Consider the following 18,747-nt stretch of genomic DNA (forward strand, 5'->3'; position numbering starts at 1 on the left):
ATGGCGTGCTCCCACAGCGTGGTGTTCCTGCTGGACACGGCCAGCCTGGCGCGGCGGGAGCGGCTGCAGCTCGGCGCCCTGCGGCTCCTCAACCACCTGGGCTGCCGCGTCGGCCTGCCCCGCCTCCGCTGGGCCTTCAGGTTCTTCGACTCGCTGGGGGGCCGCGGCGGGGCCTCGCGCGGCGGCGGCTTCCGCCCGCCGGGGCCCCGCGCCTGGGCCCGCTTCGAGGAGGAGCTGGCGGCGCGGCTCGGGGCGCGGGGGCCCGGCGCCGCCCTGCCCGGCCCGGCGCCCCGCGCCGCCCTCACCCACAGCGGCCTCAAGGAGACGCTCCTCGACTACCAGTGGGACCGCCCCGAGATCGCCTCCCCCGCCAAGCCCCTCCGCAGGAGCCGCAGGACGGGGCTGGCTGCCGCCGAGCCCCCCGAGAGCCTGCCGCCCCCCGAGGGCTTCGTGAACGCCATCTTCCTCTTCTCCCCCTGCCCTCACTCCCGGAGGGAGCTGCGGCAGTTCGTGTCCGGCAGCGACGCCCCTTCCCCTTGCGAGCCGCCCACGCCTCAGGAGCTGGCGGAGAAGCTCCTGCCCAAGGGAGTCCAGGAGCTGATTGCAGACCAGAAAATCACGCTGTACTGGGTGGACACTGCCGAGTGGTCTAAGGTAACTGGAGGATGCCGCATGCCTTTGTATTGCCAGTGATAATGGACCACCTTCCTCGATTGCTTCCCATTTAAGAAGGGAGAGCGTGCGGCTTTATGCTGTAATCTTTGAGTGGAAGGAAGAGAGGTCAGGTCTCTGATAACTGCCAAGTAATGCTGTTTAGCAAGAGGCCAAAAACCTGGTTAGTAGTTATCCCTGTGGAGATTAAGATACATCAGCAACTGAGTGGCTGCAAAGTGTTTATTGATGGGTTGTCTTGTGATTTCAGTTAGGTGGGAGTTATAGCTGTTCAGGACTGTGAATAAGCAGTCTGACAGTTCAGCTGTCTAGATACTAAATTCAGGAAACTCTGCTCGAAGATACTGCCTACCTCTTGATTCAATGGGCGTAGTATTTTCCTTCTTGTGTTCCTAGGAGGGCTAGTTTAGTCCATAAAAAAACTTGGAAAATGCTTTGAAATATAGTGTATGCATTTCTTATGCCAGTTACTATAAAAGCCTGTAATCTATATTAATTGTCTGGATAGACATCTTCTTGCTGCCAAAATTAACTTGACACCTGTCTGTTGCTTTATTGCAGCTGCTTGAATCTCCAGATCATGTTGGATACTGGACAATGTTTGAACTGATCCACCAGACGGGAGGCACCATTTTGTCATCTGAGATCTTAATGCAATGTTTGAGTCACCACAGAGCAGGTCTTGCTCATTGCTTTCTTGGAGATTCCAGTTCCTCTATGCCACAGTTCATGCCATGGACCACGCTTCTGCCCTTGGACTCCACCTTGAACTTCTTGTTTTCGAAGCCCTCTGCACTGCAAGCAGTATTCCCCCAGCAAGAAGGGATGTTGTTTCTCAGCGTTCACGGTAATAAAAAGGGGTACTTAGGCATGCCTAGAAATACCTCTGATCTCTCATGCAGGATCCTTGATGTGTTTTCCTTCTGAACAGTATGTATAGAGATAACTTGAGATATTTAAGAGCCTGAGTGTATATTTAAAAAAAAAAAAAAAAAGTCCTGAATGTGCTCCAGCGCCTTTTGATAGGACAGCTATTGGCCCATATTCCTGATTTGGTCTCTTCAGTTTTCCATTTTTCCCAGGAGCCTGGATGTATGAACAGTTCTTTGTTGGTCCCATCTTCGTGTACACTATTTTTCTCTACACGCTTTGTCTCAGCTACTTTAATTTGCTTAAATTAAGCAAGTAAATGAAAAGCACCTTCAAAAGAGATCAGATCATCTTTAAAGGAAGATGCAATGCATGTTGTCTCTTTCTTTAGTAGTCCCTTGATGCACTCAGCTCCTTTATGAGAGCTTGGGGAGGTCCATTATAGAATACATTTACTGTAGAGCTATTCCCAGTTTAATCTCAAATTTATTTTTCTTGCATTGAAGTTGTCTCTTCATCTGGATGAAAACTGTTTTGCACATAATAGAATTTTTGTTTTATTTTTGACCTTGCACAGGAGAAGAGAAGCAGGAAAGCTGTGTGGTGATCCTGGAACCCCTAGCCATGAGCCAAAGACAACCACAGCATCCAGTCAATATCTTCCTGAAAGGTACCTTGACAGGTTGGAATTTGATGCAAGCTGGCAACTTTCTAGCAGAGAGCTGGATATTGCGAAGCTCCCAGGTTGAACAAGCAGAACAAAACAGATCACTGTTTCATCAGCTTTTAAGGACTCTAGTGACTGAAGAACTACACATGGTAAATCTTTCTGTTTGCCCTGAACCAATACCTATTCTGAAATGGGCTGTTACCAAAAAAGATGACAGTCTTGTGTGTCATATTGTGAAGACAGTAATAGTGGTGTTTGTTGCACTGCAAATTGCTCATTTGGGTCTAAGTTCAGAACTGTTTTTAGAAAATCAAGTAAGTTTATAACCTATTTGTAAACTGTGTACTACCTGAGGCCTCTGGGTATTACTAGGTAATACAAACATCCCTTTCTTTTTATGTAGGTTGCTGAGGTGTCTCTATCCAAAACTTCGTGCCCCTGCACTGCTGTTTTATCACCACTTTCCGAGAGTACTGCAGTTCTGATTATATTCTGTTCTGAGAAGGCAGCTGAAGTTCAGCGATGCAACCTTGAAGGAACTGTAGTGCAGAGCTCTTCCCAAGACCACACCCTTCACCTCCCAGATATTGTTAATAGCGTGCTGAGCAAAACTGACACATCAGTGGAAGAGTCTCTGGCTAGTCCTGGTAGGCATTGGGAAATACAAAACATATCTCCTCTTAATTATCTGTAGATCTGATTTGGGGCAGAGGGCACTAAAGCTACTGATTTCTTCAGTGATGAGTGATCTTGGTGCTTGTTTGTTTTGTCTTCTATAGCTCAGACTTTGTTTTGTGATGCAGAGATCTGCAGTGGTGTATCTTTCTGTTTCAGTGACAGAGCATTGGTTTCCGTTAACCTTTTTAGGTAAAGCACAGCTACTTGTGCTTGGTGACCAGCTTTTAGAATGGGTTTTCCCAGAATGTGCCACACAGGCCATCCCTGGCCAGCAAGACTTTTGGGTGTGGCTGCAGAGACACTAATCTTTGCTGGCCTACTTTGCATTATAGAATCTTGCAAGTCTCCCAGCCTGATGTTTTGGCTATTAAATTGCCCTCTGTAACCATAGTTCTGGAGTTCTCTGCTTTAGAGTCTCAGTGAAGGCCAAAGCTTCTGCCATTTCATGTAGCTTCATTCCGATTTATTTATTTATTTCTCTGTTCAGGAGAAACTCCTGTGCCAGAGTGGGTCCAGCAGGAACTGTCCCGTACAGGATGCTGGCATCCTTCAGTACTTGAAGCATGGTATCCTTCGTCAAATATTTGTGGAGCAAGTTCCAATCTGATGGAGTCATTCAGGTATTTTTCTGAAACATGTCTCTGAGTAATTAATGGTCAGGGATTTCTGCTTCCTGTTTAGGGAGCCTGGCTGCATGTTACATAGAGTTATAGAACGGAATGGTTCTCTTTGTGCTTTTATTTCTGTGCTCAGCTTAATATATACACTGAGATATAATGAAGCAAAAGCATATGACCAGGAAAAAAAAAAAAAAAAAGGAAACAGGATGCCTAGGTAGCAGTCTGTTTGGACTGAAGTGTTGACCATTTCAGGAGTCGTATGTGGCCTAAAATTACCTAAGGTATTAAGACAAGTGGCAGACTTCGCCTCTTCTTGTTAGATAAGATCCACTGTGAGATGTCGAAGGTAGTTATCTCAGTTGGTACTTAGTGGGAACGAATTATCAAGCTCTTTGAAGAAAGCGGGCTTAGTGTCTAAAAACCCTAATGCAGGATAGCTTAGTCTGCATGAATTTGCTTGTGCACGTTCTTGGCATTGGTCAGCGGCATATCTGTTGTACATAAAGAACTCTTATACTTGTTTCTGATTTGATGATCATTGAGAGGTGTGTGTGTGTGTGGTGGTTTTTTTTTTTTTTTTGTGGGGGGGGGGGAAGGGGGTTTCTTGAGCAAGATTTTTGTGGAGCAGGGATCTGGAAGAATGCTAGCATGTGTTACTTTCCCTAAAGAGTTGGACTAGCAACTAGAAAAACCTGTTACTGTGCAGTGAGAACAGGGGATATGCCTCCTATTTCATCTTTTTTGGTATCTGTATTGAATTACTTTGTCATATAGGTTACTGCAAGTTAATTCTACTAATGAGAAGGATGATGCCTACCAATCTGAAGCGGAACTTTCAGAAAGTCTATCTGAGATGTACCAGAGGAAATCCAGTGAAGTATCTGCCACAGCTGGACCAGGAAATAACAAAAAAAGACGTATGTGTAATTTGGGAGTATGTGCACACTACCATTTAAAGATGATAGAGATTTCTCAACAAGTTGTGTTAACACACAAACCCTAAAGATCTGTCCTCTCTTGAACAATGGCATACTTCCATGTTTTTTGTTGGGGTGTGTGTGTGTGTGTGTGTGTGTGTGTGTTTTTGTTTTGTTTTTCTAATTTAGAGACCTCATAATTAACACATTAATCCTGTCCTTTGGTACAACACAAATTACTCCTTAAGCAATTCAAGGCTACAGAATGGTTAACAAAACTGTTAGAAAGCAGTGTGCAGAGCTCTGCAGTTTCATTAGTTATTGAAGTAGGGACCCCTACTTCAACTACTAAGTATTACAATGTCTCTGTTCTGTTCTAATTTGGAAAAATTGAACACCTTCTCTTTTTCTAGGAAGAGTTTCATCACTGCATTTCAGTACACTAACCAAAGTTGCATATATCCTGATCTAATGTATTGCTAAATTTTACTCTGAGTTTGTTATTTCTATTCCCGTGACACAAGATTATGTCCTGTTCATGCAACTTCCCTTCCTGTGCAGAACAAGGGTTATCACCCACCTTGTACTTAGAGAAGTACCTATGTGCTGTGCTCCCTGTACATCTATTTCACAGAGAAATAGAAGCCTTTCGACCATACTTCCAGCTAGAAGGTTACTGTCCTTACTTGCTAGCAACATAAGAATCAATCAGTATTATGTTCTCTCTCGGCTGGAGTTCTTGCTCCAGCGTGTCTGATAGTAGAAATCCCTTTTTGTGGCATTGCAGGTGGGCTTCCCCGAACTCCAGTCAGGCAGAAGATGAAGACCATGTCCCGCTCCCTGCAGATGCTGAATGTAGCAAGACTGAATGTAAAGGCTCAGAAGTTTCAACCTGATGGTGCGCCACCAACAGTGAATGAGAAGGTCCCACAGAAGCTTTCAGCCAAAAGATTGGATGAAAAGCTGGAAGAAAAGGAAAAGGCATTCAAAATATCAATAGGTTTGTGTTATCAGTTCTGATATCTGTAGGCAGTTATATGGGATCTTTATGGAAGGGAGAGTGAAGGAAAATAGTGGAGTACTAGGAGCTATGGAGCAAACAGATGTTTTGATTTCTGTGTCTTCAGGTTGGCACAGAATGATAATTACTTTTTTTTTTTTTTTCCCCCCTTCTGGTTAGTCTTTGTAAAGATTTAGTGTTATAATTGCTCAGGGGGTTAGTATTCGTGCCCCACTCCCATATGAAAGGAGCAATAAGGAACTGTTTTTTACTAAAGGAAATAAAGGGCAGCAGCCATCAAGGTGTAAGTGGAATGTAGTCCTCTTATTAATAGAACAAAAATAAAGGGACTTTCTTGACCATGTTTCTGAGCCAAACAATATCTGTGAAGATACTTCTGGTGCTGGTCTGTTTCTGTCCTCTGAGATTCTGGAGAAGATATGCTACTGCTGTAAGTGGGAGTGGTTATGGACTTCAGTCTCAGTGCCAGTATATAGGTTTTTATTTTCATGGTCTGGAAATGAAGTTTACCCATTGTTACACTATACAAGAGGTTAGACTTGTAGTCTAGACTTCATCAGAAATAAGACTCTGGCTATAGAAAGAAAATCTGTGGTAGAAAGTTTTCCTGTGCTAGCTGTTCTTTATTCTGACCTCTAGGGTCAGGAATTTCCTTGCTGCTTTCTGGGACTGGTGTGCCAAGGAGCAGGATGTTGCAGTAACCTGAAATCTTGCTCTGATCTGTTTAGGCCAAAGCTTATCACTTGCCATGGGTCTGCACCTGGGACTGCTCTTGTTAGTGTTCTGTGCTCTGGATGTCTCTCTGCTGTAGCAAAGTTGTGTTGCTTTTTTTCTTTCCTAATGACCTCCTTTTCCCCTGCTTTAGCTAGAATGAGTGTTGTTTCAGTAAGCTGTGGTGAACTGGCATTTAGTTAACTTGTAACGTTTCCCTGTTACAGACTTCAAAACTGAAGAGGAGCTGCTGTCCCATTTAATTGCAAGCTACCAGAAGGCTGTTGCGGAGGGAGTTATTTCATTTATGTGTGCCCAGAGTTTGATCACAGCCATTAAAAGGTTCCTGAAAATACAAGATGCCAAAGAGAGAGAGGTAGGGAAGAGCATGTGAGCATGAAAATCGTATGTACAGTATTTACACTTGTAGGGGTGTTCATGATCTGACTAAAACTGCATGGCAAGGTTACTACTGAACTGGAAGTCAAAACTCTTGCTATTTCAGATTACCTTTATTTCATCTTACTGTGAAGTTTTATACGAGATGTATATGACTAAAAACTTCTAAGCTATGTTATCAGAGCTCTCACAATAGTGAAGAACTTCAGATAGTTGTAAAGAATTTAAGAAAATGTGGTTCAATTATCAGTTTACGCCTTTGCTAAAAGCTGCAATAGATTTTTTTTTTTCTAATATCAGCCTCACTTTGAATTTGAATTTCACTTCTTTCAAAGCTAGTATTCTAAATAATGTGTTCTTAAAAAAACATATCTTAAAAAGCTGTGTTTCTGGCTTTGCTTTACATAGTTAGCCTACATCCATTACTTCCCCAGAAAAGAGAGAGAGCGCTGAAGGGTTTTCTTACTTTAAGTTAAGAAATAGTTTTAAGTATTGTAACTTGCTTACTTAAAAACCAAAATTGATTAACTAGTGACTAATTGAAGAAAATACTGTGCAAGACAGATCCATAGTTACTTAAAATGTCCTGAAGCTGCAAGCAGGCCTATGACCTTTTTTCTGATTTCAAGCTATACATTCTTCTGTTGTCTTGCCTCAACACAACTTTGCTACTGAAAGTAGAAGAGAGAATTTCTTTAAGAAGAGGGAAAAATGGAGCTATATCCAAGAGAACTGAGCAAGTGAGGAAAAGAACCTGCCCTGTGGAGAGGGAGCACACTTGAAGTCTTTGTGATTGTGTCTGCAGGTGGCCTGTGTGGAAAGAGTCAGAAGCCATCTCCTGAAGACCAGCAAAACTCTCAGACAACAGCATGGCTCAGAGAAGGAAACCAAAGTCAGAGAGTATGAGACACATTATCTACTGCAGCTTCTAAGATACCATGGAGTTGGTTAGCAATTTTTACTGGTGGATTTTGTACAAATGGAAAGGTATTTACATAGGTAAAACTTCCAGGGAGAATCTGTGGTCACAGTAAAAACATCTCTTTAAATGCACATATGCGCTATTTGAGAGACATCACAGTCTTTATCTGAAGTGAGATGTCTCCCCTGCCACCAAAAGCAAATACTAACCAAATCTATGCTATCAAAAGGAGCCATGCTTACTGCTTTTTGAGTAAGTCTTTTGAGGTAAATAAGCTGTTTCCACCACAAAAAAGGGTGACAAATGACTACTTGTTTTCACTTAGGTGCCGACTTCAGGTATTTTTGCGTTTAGAGTTGTGTCTTCAGTGCCCTTCACTACAAAGCAACACTGATGAAATGGAGCAGCTTTTAGAGGAGGCAAGTAAATTATAGACCTGGTTGTGTTTCTGGATGAGACCAAGAATGTAGACCTGGAACGTGTAGTTTTCCCTGCTTTTACTGTAACACTTTGTATTCTGTGCTAAAGAATCTGGTGTTGCGGCTGTCACAGCTTAATCCATTTTCCCACCTGATTTTTCTCTTCCAGATGACAGAGATGCTGCGTATTTTGTGCCTGACTGAAGACCCAGGATACCTTACAAAGTTTCTAGAGGAAATATTAGCATTGTAAGTTCTATAGGGTGACTAAGTATTATTGGGGACTGTAGTTGTGGCTGGATATCTTTTATGAATAAACAACAATCTACAGGTTTGACTTTGATTTTGACAAGTTTGGATGCATTTTGCTTGTTACGCTTTTATCTTGATTGAAGAGAAGGTGGCTGTTCAGCAAGTAAAGAAAAAACACAGTTAACTTTTTCAGTGTAGGGTTTTTTGTTTTTTTTGTTTTTGTTTGAAGCTTAGGAACAAAGATTTAGTTCAAAACTTTGACAGAGTTTTACGGTGGATTCTATTTGACGTGGGTTCTCTCTGATACTCTAGTTATATGGAGTCTATACCGAAGACCCTTGGAGATCTTTACTACAGTCTAGGTACTCAAATACCCCCAAAGCTGGCATCTGTTCTGCCTTCAGACTTCTTCAGTGATGACTCAGTGACTCTGGATAGCAAGTCTCCAGCCCTTCCACACTCTCTATCATCTGCCCTGACTCCCAGCACTGGTTGCCCACGCACTGAGAGTGATCAGTTGGAGGAGCTGCGCACCCGATCTGCCAAAAAAAGAAGGTAACAATTCCAAATAGAAAAGCAGCTTGTTGCAGCCTGATTTGGGGCTGAGGAGCTATCTAAACTATAGCCCCATCATTCTGGTATCTGTTTGTGGATAGCTAGGTGGGGCAAGCTGATATTTGCTGATAGCACTGTGTGTCTGAGGGAATGCTAAGGGCTCCCATTTTTCGTTTTAACTCCCTGTTGCTGATTATCTGCAAGTGTGACCTTGATTCTGTATGTGTATTTTCTGCACAAGTAGAGTTCATGATCACCTTCCGTAAGAGAAGGGTGTTGTACTGTGCAGTGAATGACCAGAAATCATTAAAGTTAAGACTGCAGTTAATTGTAGGACTCTATACTGAGAACCTATGTTCATTTTAACAAATTAACAAATAAGTCTTAATACCTGTCTTGAAGTTGTAGTTTCAGCTATTTATGTTACGACATTGAAAGATGGTTTGCAATATAAATAAGGTACCAACACAAAGAACTTGCAATCTGAATATGGGTAAAGACTTCCCATTTCTAGAGTCAAACCCCAGTTTAAGGTGTCATGTAAGTTAAAGTAAGAGTTGATAACTACACTTCTGGTTTTTTTTTGTTTGTTTTTTTTTTTTTTAATTTCTAAAGGAATAATGTATTAGCCAGGCACAGGAGCATGACAGAAGCACCGCAGAACTTGCGTCAAATTGAGATTCCCAAGATAGCCAAGAATCCCATCAGAAAGGTAAAGCTTTCCCAGAAGGATTGTGTGGGTTGCTCCCGCAGGGATGTAGCAACATTGAGACTTGAGTGTGAAATCTTGCTCTGTATTCACTCAGTAGGTATACCCTATATCAGCTGTATGGAGGCCAAAATCATTTTGGAAAACCTGAAAATTAACTAATGAGTAAATATGTGGTTTGGAGCTTACTGTTTGCATTCATTCATAGTTGTTGTAACCTTAAACTGCCAGTGAGTCTAACTTCTCTTTTGTTTCAGGAGAACTCTCGTTCTTGCCTTGCTACTGAGAAACCCCAACAAATGCCTTTGTTGCAGAAAGAAGCAGTGCAAGGTACATTGACTTCTAGCTTTTCCATGGAAAGGTGCGTCTTCAGCACATGTTGTTCTCTCTGTAAATTTTAGTAAGCCGTGATGAAATCACGCTGAGGCATGCTGGGAATCTGCAGGAAGCTTTGCAAAATTCTGCAAAAGCCTTGAGGGAGAAAAAATAAGAGTGGCAGTGCAGTGTGTGCACTCACACATGCAGAAAACTTAACTCACTTATCCTGAAGAGGAAACCTTTCAGTTCTTCCTTGAATCTTGGAATTATTTCCATCTTCTCTGTCCCAGGAAAAAAAAAATGAGGACAGGAGTTTACTCCTAAACAGGGCATCTTTTTGTGTTCAGTAGCCCCTAGAGCTGCCCACCCCTCTGAGAGAATCAGAAGCTAATACATTCTGCTTAGGCATCTGATAACCCTGCAGGCAGATTTAGGTGAACAGCCTTACGTCTGGAAACAGGATGTCTCTTTTCTTAAAACGCTTCATAAAATTCAATCTCACACCCATTCCCAGAGCCCACACGTGCTTCAGTTGAGGTTTTGTGGCCCATTCCATGTTGTTCTATCTTGCAAATTCACTGGCTGTTTTCTCCATCATAACATCTGTCAGTAGTCTGTTTCTGGAAAGTATGAAAAGTGCAAATTCATAAAACAAGTCCAGGATGGATTTTGAGGAGGGCATGGATGGTGATAGTATCCAGTAACAGAAAAACAAATTTATTTTTTTTTTCAATGCTTTTCTGGCCTCTGAAAAGTTGTTTCCTTATACTGGTACATGGTGTTCCTATCTCCTAGTGCCCTTTTTTTTTTTTTTTTTTAATTCTCCCTTTATATGATCACTTTTTTGCTTTGTCTCACCTCTTAGAGGTTACGAAGGTAAGGAGGAACCTTTTCAATGAAGATGTACTTTCACCAAGAAAAAGGTCCATGAAGAAGATGCCTAGAAGTCAGTCAGTATCTGCTGTGGAAGGCCTAAGATACAAATGCACTGATGAAGGTGCTAAAGGTAGGACATGGGTTGCACATGTAGAATTGCCAGGGAAGAGCTTTTGCCAAAATTCCCATTCTTGCATCCTCACTTCTGTGAAACAACTAATTGCACTGTGCTTTTAATGAAGGAGAAAATACTTCAGGTGAGTGCTGTAATGTTTGGATAGTGAATAGGATGGTATTGAAACCCAAACCTATCTTTTACTGAATTCTATACACCTCAAAAAAAAAAAAAAGGTTAAAATTCCTTGGTTTAAAGGATCTGTGAATGAAAGATGAAGAATGAAAGTTATCAGAGTAGGTTAACTACATCTGCCAATATTTATTAATAGTCCCTATTTTTATATTGGAGGGGTGGGGAGGAGTGTAGATATTAAACTCTTAAATGCCTATCAGATGGTAGCTTATGAGTGCAGGAAGACCAATGCACAATGGTTCTCTGTTGGCTGTCATTCTTAAACTGAAGCCTATAGGAAACTGTATTTCTTTATTCATCCTAACTGCTTTATAGTTGTGCTCTGGGTGTTGAATCTCTTGCTTGACTTGTTTTTCAGATCATCGCAAGCTATTGACCAAGAGAGTTGCAGAGACACCACTACATAAACAGATCTCCAGAAGACTACTACATAAACAGATCAAGGGCCGGTGAGTGAGCTGTTTCTGAATTTCTTCAGTAAGTGCTGCACATTTAACAAGTGGCTGTGAAGCAGGGTTCTGCTTTGTAGTCAAACGTCACCTTCACCTAACGTAGCAAGAGAACTGGTAGAGATTTTTAAGTTCCATTGTCTGAGTGGGGAGAAATACTGCTTGCTTCATCATGTAAGTTGGGGTACTCTCATTCCTGCAGCAAATTGCTATTTAGGTTTCGTTGTTGCTTTCAGGGCTTCCAGAGAAAAGGCCTGTGCTGTAACTTGTGGAGTCCAAGCTGAAATTTAGCATTTGCTTCCATGTGAGACTGTTGGCTATACTACAGCTAGAAAGGCTCCTATGCCTAATCAAGCATTAGTGGGTGGGGAAGTGCCTCCTAATTGCTCATTCCAAGTAGCCTGCAGAGCAATGTTCTGTTGTAGAATATAGCACTGCTTTTCAGTTTTCATGATAAGTTCTCTTTCCACAAATGTGAACAATGCGCTGAGTCTAAAACGTTTGCTGTTTCTCAAGGTCGTCTGATCCAGGTTCTGACACTGGTGTTGTAGAAGAATCTCCAGAGAAGACCATATGTGGTAAGTGCTGATTTTGATAACGGCTTTTGCTGTGATGTAGCTCTCAAGAGCATGCTTCAGCTAAGATAATCCATAAGTAGTCACTAGAAAAGTATTCTGCTATCTTATTGGTGGAGCACAGACACCTCTGGTAGAACCACTTTCTGCTCACTGCTTTTGCAACCCTTTATTGTAGAGTTTAAAAAAGAAAGGCAGTTAACTCCTGTAACTGAAAATGCACAAGGGACTTCAAGGGTGAACAAGTATCTTTTCTAGTATTCCTTTCCATCTAATTGCTAGAGGGATGAGAGTAATTGTGACTTAGAGGGGACCATGATTTTGAAAGAGATTTGCATGCATTAGCATTCCAAATCTCCAAGGAAGTTGAAGAGTTGTTGGGTTTTTTGTTCTTCTCCCTCCACCCTTCATATCTGCTTCTTTATGTGAGACTTAATTGTATTCACCAAAGTTTCTTCTTGGAGTGTGTGCTTGTCAGTTAAGAACCATTTCTGAAGATATCCTTGTTGAGGGAGAAAGAAGGCCCAGTCTCTGATATTCTTACCTTACAGAAGCAGGCTTAAGAAGAAGTCCACGCATCAAACAACTGTTGTTGAATAGGACCCACTCTGGCATTTTCTATTCCGCTGCACAGCCCTGCTCACAAAATAAGCAGCAAGTCCATCCAGGACAAGAAGAGGAGAGCCGTACTCAGAAAGATGTAGCAGGTACTGAATGGGATTTGAGCAGGCTAATATTGTTGATCTGAAAAGCTGGCATGGATACCTCTAAGTTTGATTTGATTTGGCTCTGCAAGAAACTCTTAAGAGGCTTAGAGCTGTCAGGTAATGTCTTCTGTAGACAGAGAATTGTCCCAGTTAATTATTTTTGAATTGGGAATTTGAATATAAGAGAAAGAAACAGCTGCTGTTCTATGATGTATATACACTGCCAACTTCAAAACCAGTCAGGCCCATCAAACAGAATACCACTGATTGTCAGTCTGCATTCCCTAAATGCGGTGAAGTGCCTGTTAGAATATAGGAGAGAAATCCTAAAGCTACTTTCAGCCTCCTCTGTGGCAGCATAAAGCAAAGACTGATGGGATCGTCTTTGTTGGCTTTCTCTCAGTAGGGTTATCAGCTATAAAAGGTGACACTTAGTTCTTTATGTTATACCTACTAGGATCCTTAGTCATGAACCAGAACTCTTATGCTGTGAGCTATAAATAGAATAAGGCTGGGCTATTTTTATACCTTTTCTTTTTCTCTAGAGCACTCTGTCTACAGACTATATTAGTTTTTAGATTGAGAAATAACAATAATTCTGGTGCAGCTTTAAAATTTGGCTAGAAAAGAACATGCTAGGACTATAGGTTTTGTACATTACCTGTCCATACATCTGAAGTGATTGAGACAATTGTTTGTGTCGGGTTACTTGGTGTTAGTTCAATTGTACTGTTCCATTTTATAGGCATTAAGGTGCATTCTGAAAGTCCCACTGTCCAGACTCCCAAGAGGTTTTTCTTTGGAGCAGTCATTGACACGTGTAGTCCTGTAATGAAGCATTCACCTGGGAGGAGGAGAACAAGAAAAGATTCCTTAAACTTAGAGGAGCCGATTGCCTGTCAGGTAGAAACACTTGCTTCCTCTTTTTTTTTCCTTTTTTTCCTTCTTCCCACACCCTTTTTCTATTCATGCTTAATCAGATCTATACATCATAAACTTAGGGTTAAATTATGTAGAATCTCTAACCAAACAGTTACTGTGTTTTTTAAATCTCAAGAAAAAAATATCAAGAGGGATAGATAAATAGTGCTGGAACAGAACAAGCATGATTTTTCTCTCACTGTTTTTTCCCCTGCAGACTCCTAAAAAAACACCTCATAAGGCTGCCCAGAAACCATTGAATTCTGCCAGTAAACTACCAAGGAGATCACCTCGCAATCTCCACAGGACACCAGAGAAGTCGGAGAGGACTCCTGGCAAAAGTCCAGCTGCTAGGCAAACTGCAGCTAAGTGCTTGGGAAAGTACTTTTCTCATCCTAAACAAAGGGTCATGTCACCATCTGTGTTAATGGAAAGTAAGAGGGTTCACTTACTGCAAGTAACTTGTGAGGATTTTTCTCCAATAAAAAGATTTTCCCCTTCTCACAAAGAGGTTGGCTTACAAACACCAGAAAAGGAGGGGTTGAAAATGCTCAGTGCTTCATCATTGCCTCTGAAAGATTCAAATCAAAATGCTTCTTCCACATCTGCCTTCCAAGAAAGATCTTTTACAGACCTTCAAACTCCAGGATGCTCCTTTAGATCCATCTCAAAATCAGCATCTCCAGTTGGTGCTCGGAGGCAAATCCTCCCAGAGGAAAAACAGATGCAGTCAGAATCGGCTCCTCTAGCAATGGAAAGTACTCCCAGAAAACTTGAAGACTCAGGCTCAAAACTACATACCAGCCCCTTGAGGGCAGAAATTTCACAGGTCACTGTGAGGGCAGACCCTCCCTTCAATTCTCCTCTCTGTGCAAATTCCACAAACACTCTGGCAAACAGCTCTCCTTCCCACACACAAACTGGGGAGTTTGACTGGGAACTTAACACACCTAAAGCATCTCTTCTGAAATTGCCTGGCATCACTGGCACTTCCTTGAGGTCCCCACTCCACGCACCTGAGCAGTCCAAATGTGAACCAAATTTTGGAGGAGAGAACCTCATCTTCATGTGTGCAACACCTTCCAGAAATAAGGATAATCAATATGATAATGACAGTGGTAGCTCTTCTGTAGAAAGTGTCCAGCTTTGTAATACCCAAATTCCTGAAAATACCTCTGTATCAGAGAAAAATAAACAAATGCATATATTACCTCAAAATCCTTCTCCAAGAAAGGACCAGAAAAGCTTGGAAAAGCATTTCTCTCCTAAGCCCTGTGCTGGAGGGCAGGTACATGTATTGAATGCTGAGATAGAGCGTGAGCAGTTGGTTAAGGAGGGTAACACCTGTGAATCCTTCCTTAGTGATTCTCAAACAAGCAATGATGACTTGGAACCAAGAACTGTAAGAGAAGGATATACAGGACTGAAAGCTCCAAGTCTTAAGAGACGCTCCAGATCAGTCCTGAATGCTTTGCCTGCCGTGCCGAAGTCTGCTTCTGCCTATTCTTTGCGCTGCACTGCAGACAGGAGGCAGCGGGAGGCTGCAGCACGCCTGGGAAATCCTGAAATTCCAGCCAAGTTCTCTACTCCTAAAAGCCATTGCAAACTGCCTTCTGAGAGCCCTCCAACTTACGAAGTTGAACTTGAAATGCAAGCCTCAGGACTGCCCAAGCTTCGCTTTAAGAAAATCGGGTCTTGCTCAGCACTGGAAGTTCAGTCTGAAGCAAATGCCAGCAAACCCAAGGGAGGAGAAAGTCCCTTTGGTGATCTTGCTGTGACCTGGTGTAGCAAACACCCAGAAAAGCTAGCAGCTGCCTGTGTTTCACCCTCTTGCTTTCGCTCTTTCCATAGTACGCCTGGGAAAGGTGGAGGACAGACCTACATATGCCAGTCGTACACCCCAACAAATTGTGCCTCTAACACCACATCCCCATCCCCCTTGGAAGCAGGAGTTCCCTGTACACCGTCTCCAAAGCAGAAAGGGAAGACTACCCCCGATGCTATCAAGGATTGGCCTCGGAGGAAGAGAGCAGCCAGCAGTACTGCTAATGCTAGCTGTGCTCAAAGTGAGAAAAATGCAGATGAAACAAAGAGAACGTCAACAGATGGAGAGGGGGAGATGAAGATCTTGGAGCATTGCAGCAGCAAAGTGACAAATACCCTTGGGGAATTTGAACTGGAAGGGGTTTGCAGGCTCCAGGATCAGCCATCTCCTAGTGACTCTGAACCCAGAACTGATGAGAATACTGCCTTCGGCACTTTTGACCTGAAATCTCGGAAGCGGGTCTTTACATATCTATCGCCAGAAAAGGAGGAGAAGCGTGAGGCTAAGAGATCTTGTACTAGTATGTTCAACTTGGATCTCATTGGCTCTTCTCAAGACAAGAGCAAGGAAAGCAAATCAAGGGCAGACATTGAGCTTCCTGACAAACCCAGAGCATGTTCACTTATAACTCCTGTGCGACGTGGTTGCGTAGGGGATGATAACGTCTTCCTTTTGTCAGGTAATTAAGTGGCATGAGTGACATTCCATTGAAATTCAGAGATGCCTTAAAAATGTGGGATAGGCAGGAAACAAGAACGCAACTGGTTTTTGTCTGACTATCTGAGGGAGAAAGAGATGGAGGGGAAGAGTGGGCTGTAAATGACATGCAAGGTAATTCTGCCCTATTATAGTGGAGAAGTAGGCAGGTTACAGATCACATATGAGGAATTCAGCTATTGGCATGTTAACAATTGTGGGGTGATCAGAGAAAAATGAAAGAGCAGGAGCTGGGAGAAATTTTCTTTAAGAGTTTGGGCTTGGTTGAGAAAGGATCACTGTTGCATCCAATGGCTAACTTGAAGCGAATGGATATGAAAAATCAAGTGGGAAAAAAAGTGCTGCAAGGCAACTAGGATGCATGGGCTGGAATGCGAACTGTTGCTTGAGGGAAGCTTCTATCACAATACATTTTGAGATTAGACTAGGCAATGAATCTGCATTTGTCTGATGCTGTTAACTATTTCTGCCCAGTGTCTGTTCAATGCTATACCCAACTGTATGAAGTTTAGAGCTTGGTGCTCTCAGGCTGGAACTTCATCCATAGGATCAACTCCTGTAGTTTGTATATATTGGTGTTCCAGTCCTCTTATTTGCCAACACAGTAGTGCCAATTCAACATGTAAATCAGAAGTGCAACAGTACAGAAGTGTTTGCCTTGCTAGCCATGATGTTGTATCAGTAGGCATTGAAGTTTAAATCTTTTTTTTTTTTTTTTTTTTTTCCTCTCTCTGCGGGTGCTGACAGTTCAGTTGGCCCCTGGTGAAACAGGCTGTCTCAGCTCTGTAAGCAAGGCCTTGTTGATTCCAAATACTTAATTCAGTCTTGTTTTAGAAACAAAAATTTACAGCAGAGTAGTTCTAGCCTATAAGGTGTAAAAATAACTATGAGGGTAAAGGCAGATGCTGCTGTCTTATGAGTAGCACACGGCCTGAAGCATTAAGTTTCAAAGTGTCTGTATCTTCTTACATGCCAAGGTTCATCTACAGAGGCAGTGTCCTACTAGAACAACTGGTGTCACTGGAGAAAAATGGGCAAACTTTCAAGCAACATCAGTCCATATTCAGGATGTGAAATAGTAGTAGTGTTTAGCTGTAAACTGGTCTTGTAAGAGACTTCTGCACCTACAAACCTTGGGTTTTTTGTATTTCTATACCATCATGGTTATAACAATGATTTTCCTCCTAGACACTGAGTTCACTGAAAAGTAATGATATATTTATTAAAAAATGAAGTGTTTTTCTGCTAAACCTCTTAGTAAAATTAAATGTGCTGAGAGCTAATTCCAGACTGCCATTTACATCCCTTGGTGCCAAAAAAGCCACTATACCAGCTTGGATTTTGTTTCAGATAAATTCAGAGTATCATTTGTGTTAATGGAAGCTTAAAGGTAGAATAAGGGCTGTGTATGAGACTTACCTGAAAGCAATGAGTTGTCAGTTTGCTGCAGTATCTTACTGTGCTTCTCCAGGCTCAACTCCACCAGTGAAAAGTGCGCTCTCTGCCAGCAGCCTTCTAGCACTGACCCAGTCTCCACTGCTGTGCCAGGGGCAGACACCGTCTTGGAGAAAATGTGCTCAAGGTAACCACCTGCGCTGTGAGGAAAGGCTGGGCTCGAGCAGACTACCTCGGTTTGCTTTCTGTATGCCTGTATCTAAATGAGAATGAAAGAGCACTGTCCTAGGCATCGGCCTTTGTGCAGAAAGGCCCTGCGTGTATTTGCAGCTTTCATATTCAGTGTCACTATCTCGCATGCCTTCAGGATACTTGGTCTGCACTGGGAAGTTCAGAAGGGAGGAGAGGTAACGCTGAAGAGTAGAATAGGCTACCATGTAGTGCAGTTTACAACTTCTGTTGCTTCCAGTTGATATTGGATTTCTTAGAGTCACTAAGCAGTACATTTGGCAAATCATGGCTTTAATTTATTCTTTGTGTTTGTAGAAGAGGAATCGGATGCCTTCCAAGATATTCCCAGCCAGGAGTTGTCTCCATTCAACAGTGTGGCTTCTAAGAGGCGTCCCCTTAGCAGGACTTACTCACGGAAAAAGCTGCTTAGCTGAGGCTGGAAGCCAGGACGGAATACTATGGGAAGCTTCCTATCATTTCAGCTGTACAACATGACTTTTAACAAGGACAAGGATATTTGATGCTGTCCTGGAGCTGTCTGCATTGGTGAGAAGCAGGAGGCAAGCATGTGACAGTGGGTATAGGGACCACTCTAAAAGTTTTTAACTTCAGTTGGAGCGTCTCTCCATCCATTCAAAACCTAGCTCAGTCTCCTGCATGTGATAGCTAGGTTTTGCAGTGAAGGTTCAGCTCCACTAGGTAAGGAGAACTGTCATGTTCTACACCTGTCTTGTAAAATAAAATGACCTGAATTTTGTTTTGTGTCACTTGGTCAGAAATCTGGCTCCAGCCCAAGTAGTGGGCCAGGGATTATGGCTGCAGGAAGGGTGCTGAAGGTGAATGCGTACAAAACTGGCTGCATGTTCCTGCTGTTTATCTTGCTCTGACACTAACTGGATCCCTCTGTGAGCTGTATCCAGCTTGGCAGCTTAGCAGAAAAATAACAAAAAAAGCAGACTAATTCTTTGACAGGTTAATGAGCTCAAATTGCTGAGAAATAGCTGTCAA

The 18,747-nt window shown here is 42.5% G+C and overlaps 1 protein-coding gene across 3 annotated transcripts; it reads left to right on the plus strand.

Moving 5' to 3' along the window:
• TICRR (TOPBP1 interacting checkpoint and replication regulator) lies at positions 1-18,496 on the plus strand. Of its 3 annotated transcripts, none has more exons than XM_067305559.1 (22): positions 1-654; positions 1,234-1,519; positions 2,120-2,361; positions 2,616-2,859; positions 3,378-3,510; positions 4,285-4,427; positions 5,215-5,427; positions 6,387-6,535; positions 7,364-7,458; positions 7,806-7,899; positions 8,069-8,148; positions 8,464-8,706; positions 9,322-9,418; positions 9,673-9,745; positions 10,599-10,739; positions 11,278-11,368; positions 11,885-11,946; positions 12,495-12,650; positions 13,396-13,553; positions 13,789-16,075; positions 17,585-17,695; positions 18,055-18,496. In XM_067305559.1, exons 1-22 carry the CDS (start codon positions 1-3, stop codon positions 18,171-18,173), a joined length of 5,871 nt encoding a protein of 1,956 aa, XP_067161660.1. In that variant the 3' UTR covers positions 18,174-18,496. The 3 variants fall into 3 exon arrangements, with proteins under 3 accessions (XP_067161660.1, XP_067161661.1, XP_067161662.1); XM_067305560.1 differs by having other exon boundaries at positions 12,498-12,650; XM_067305561.1 differs by lacking the exon at positions 17,585-17,695.
• The last annotated feature ends 251 nt before the right edge of the window (positions 18,497-18,747 follow it).

This window comes from Apteryx mantelli, chromosome 15, assembly GCF_036417845.1.
Source record: "Apteryx mantelli isolate bAptMan1 chromosome 15, bAptMan1.hap1, whole genome shotgun sequence".
NCBI classification, from domain to species: domain Eukaryota; kingdom Metazoa; phylum Chordata; class Aves; order Apterygiformes; family Apterygidae; genus Apteryx; species Apteryx mantelli.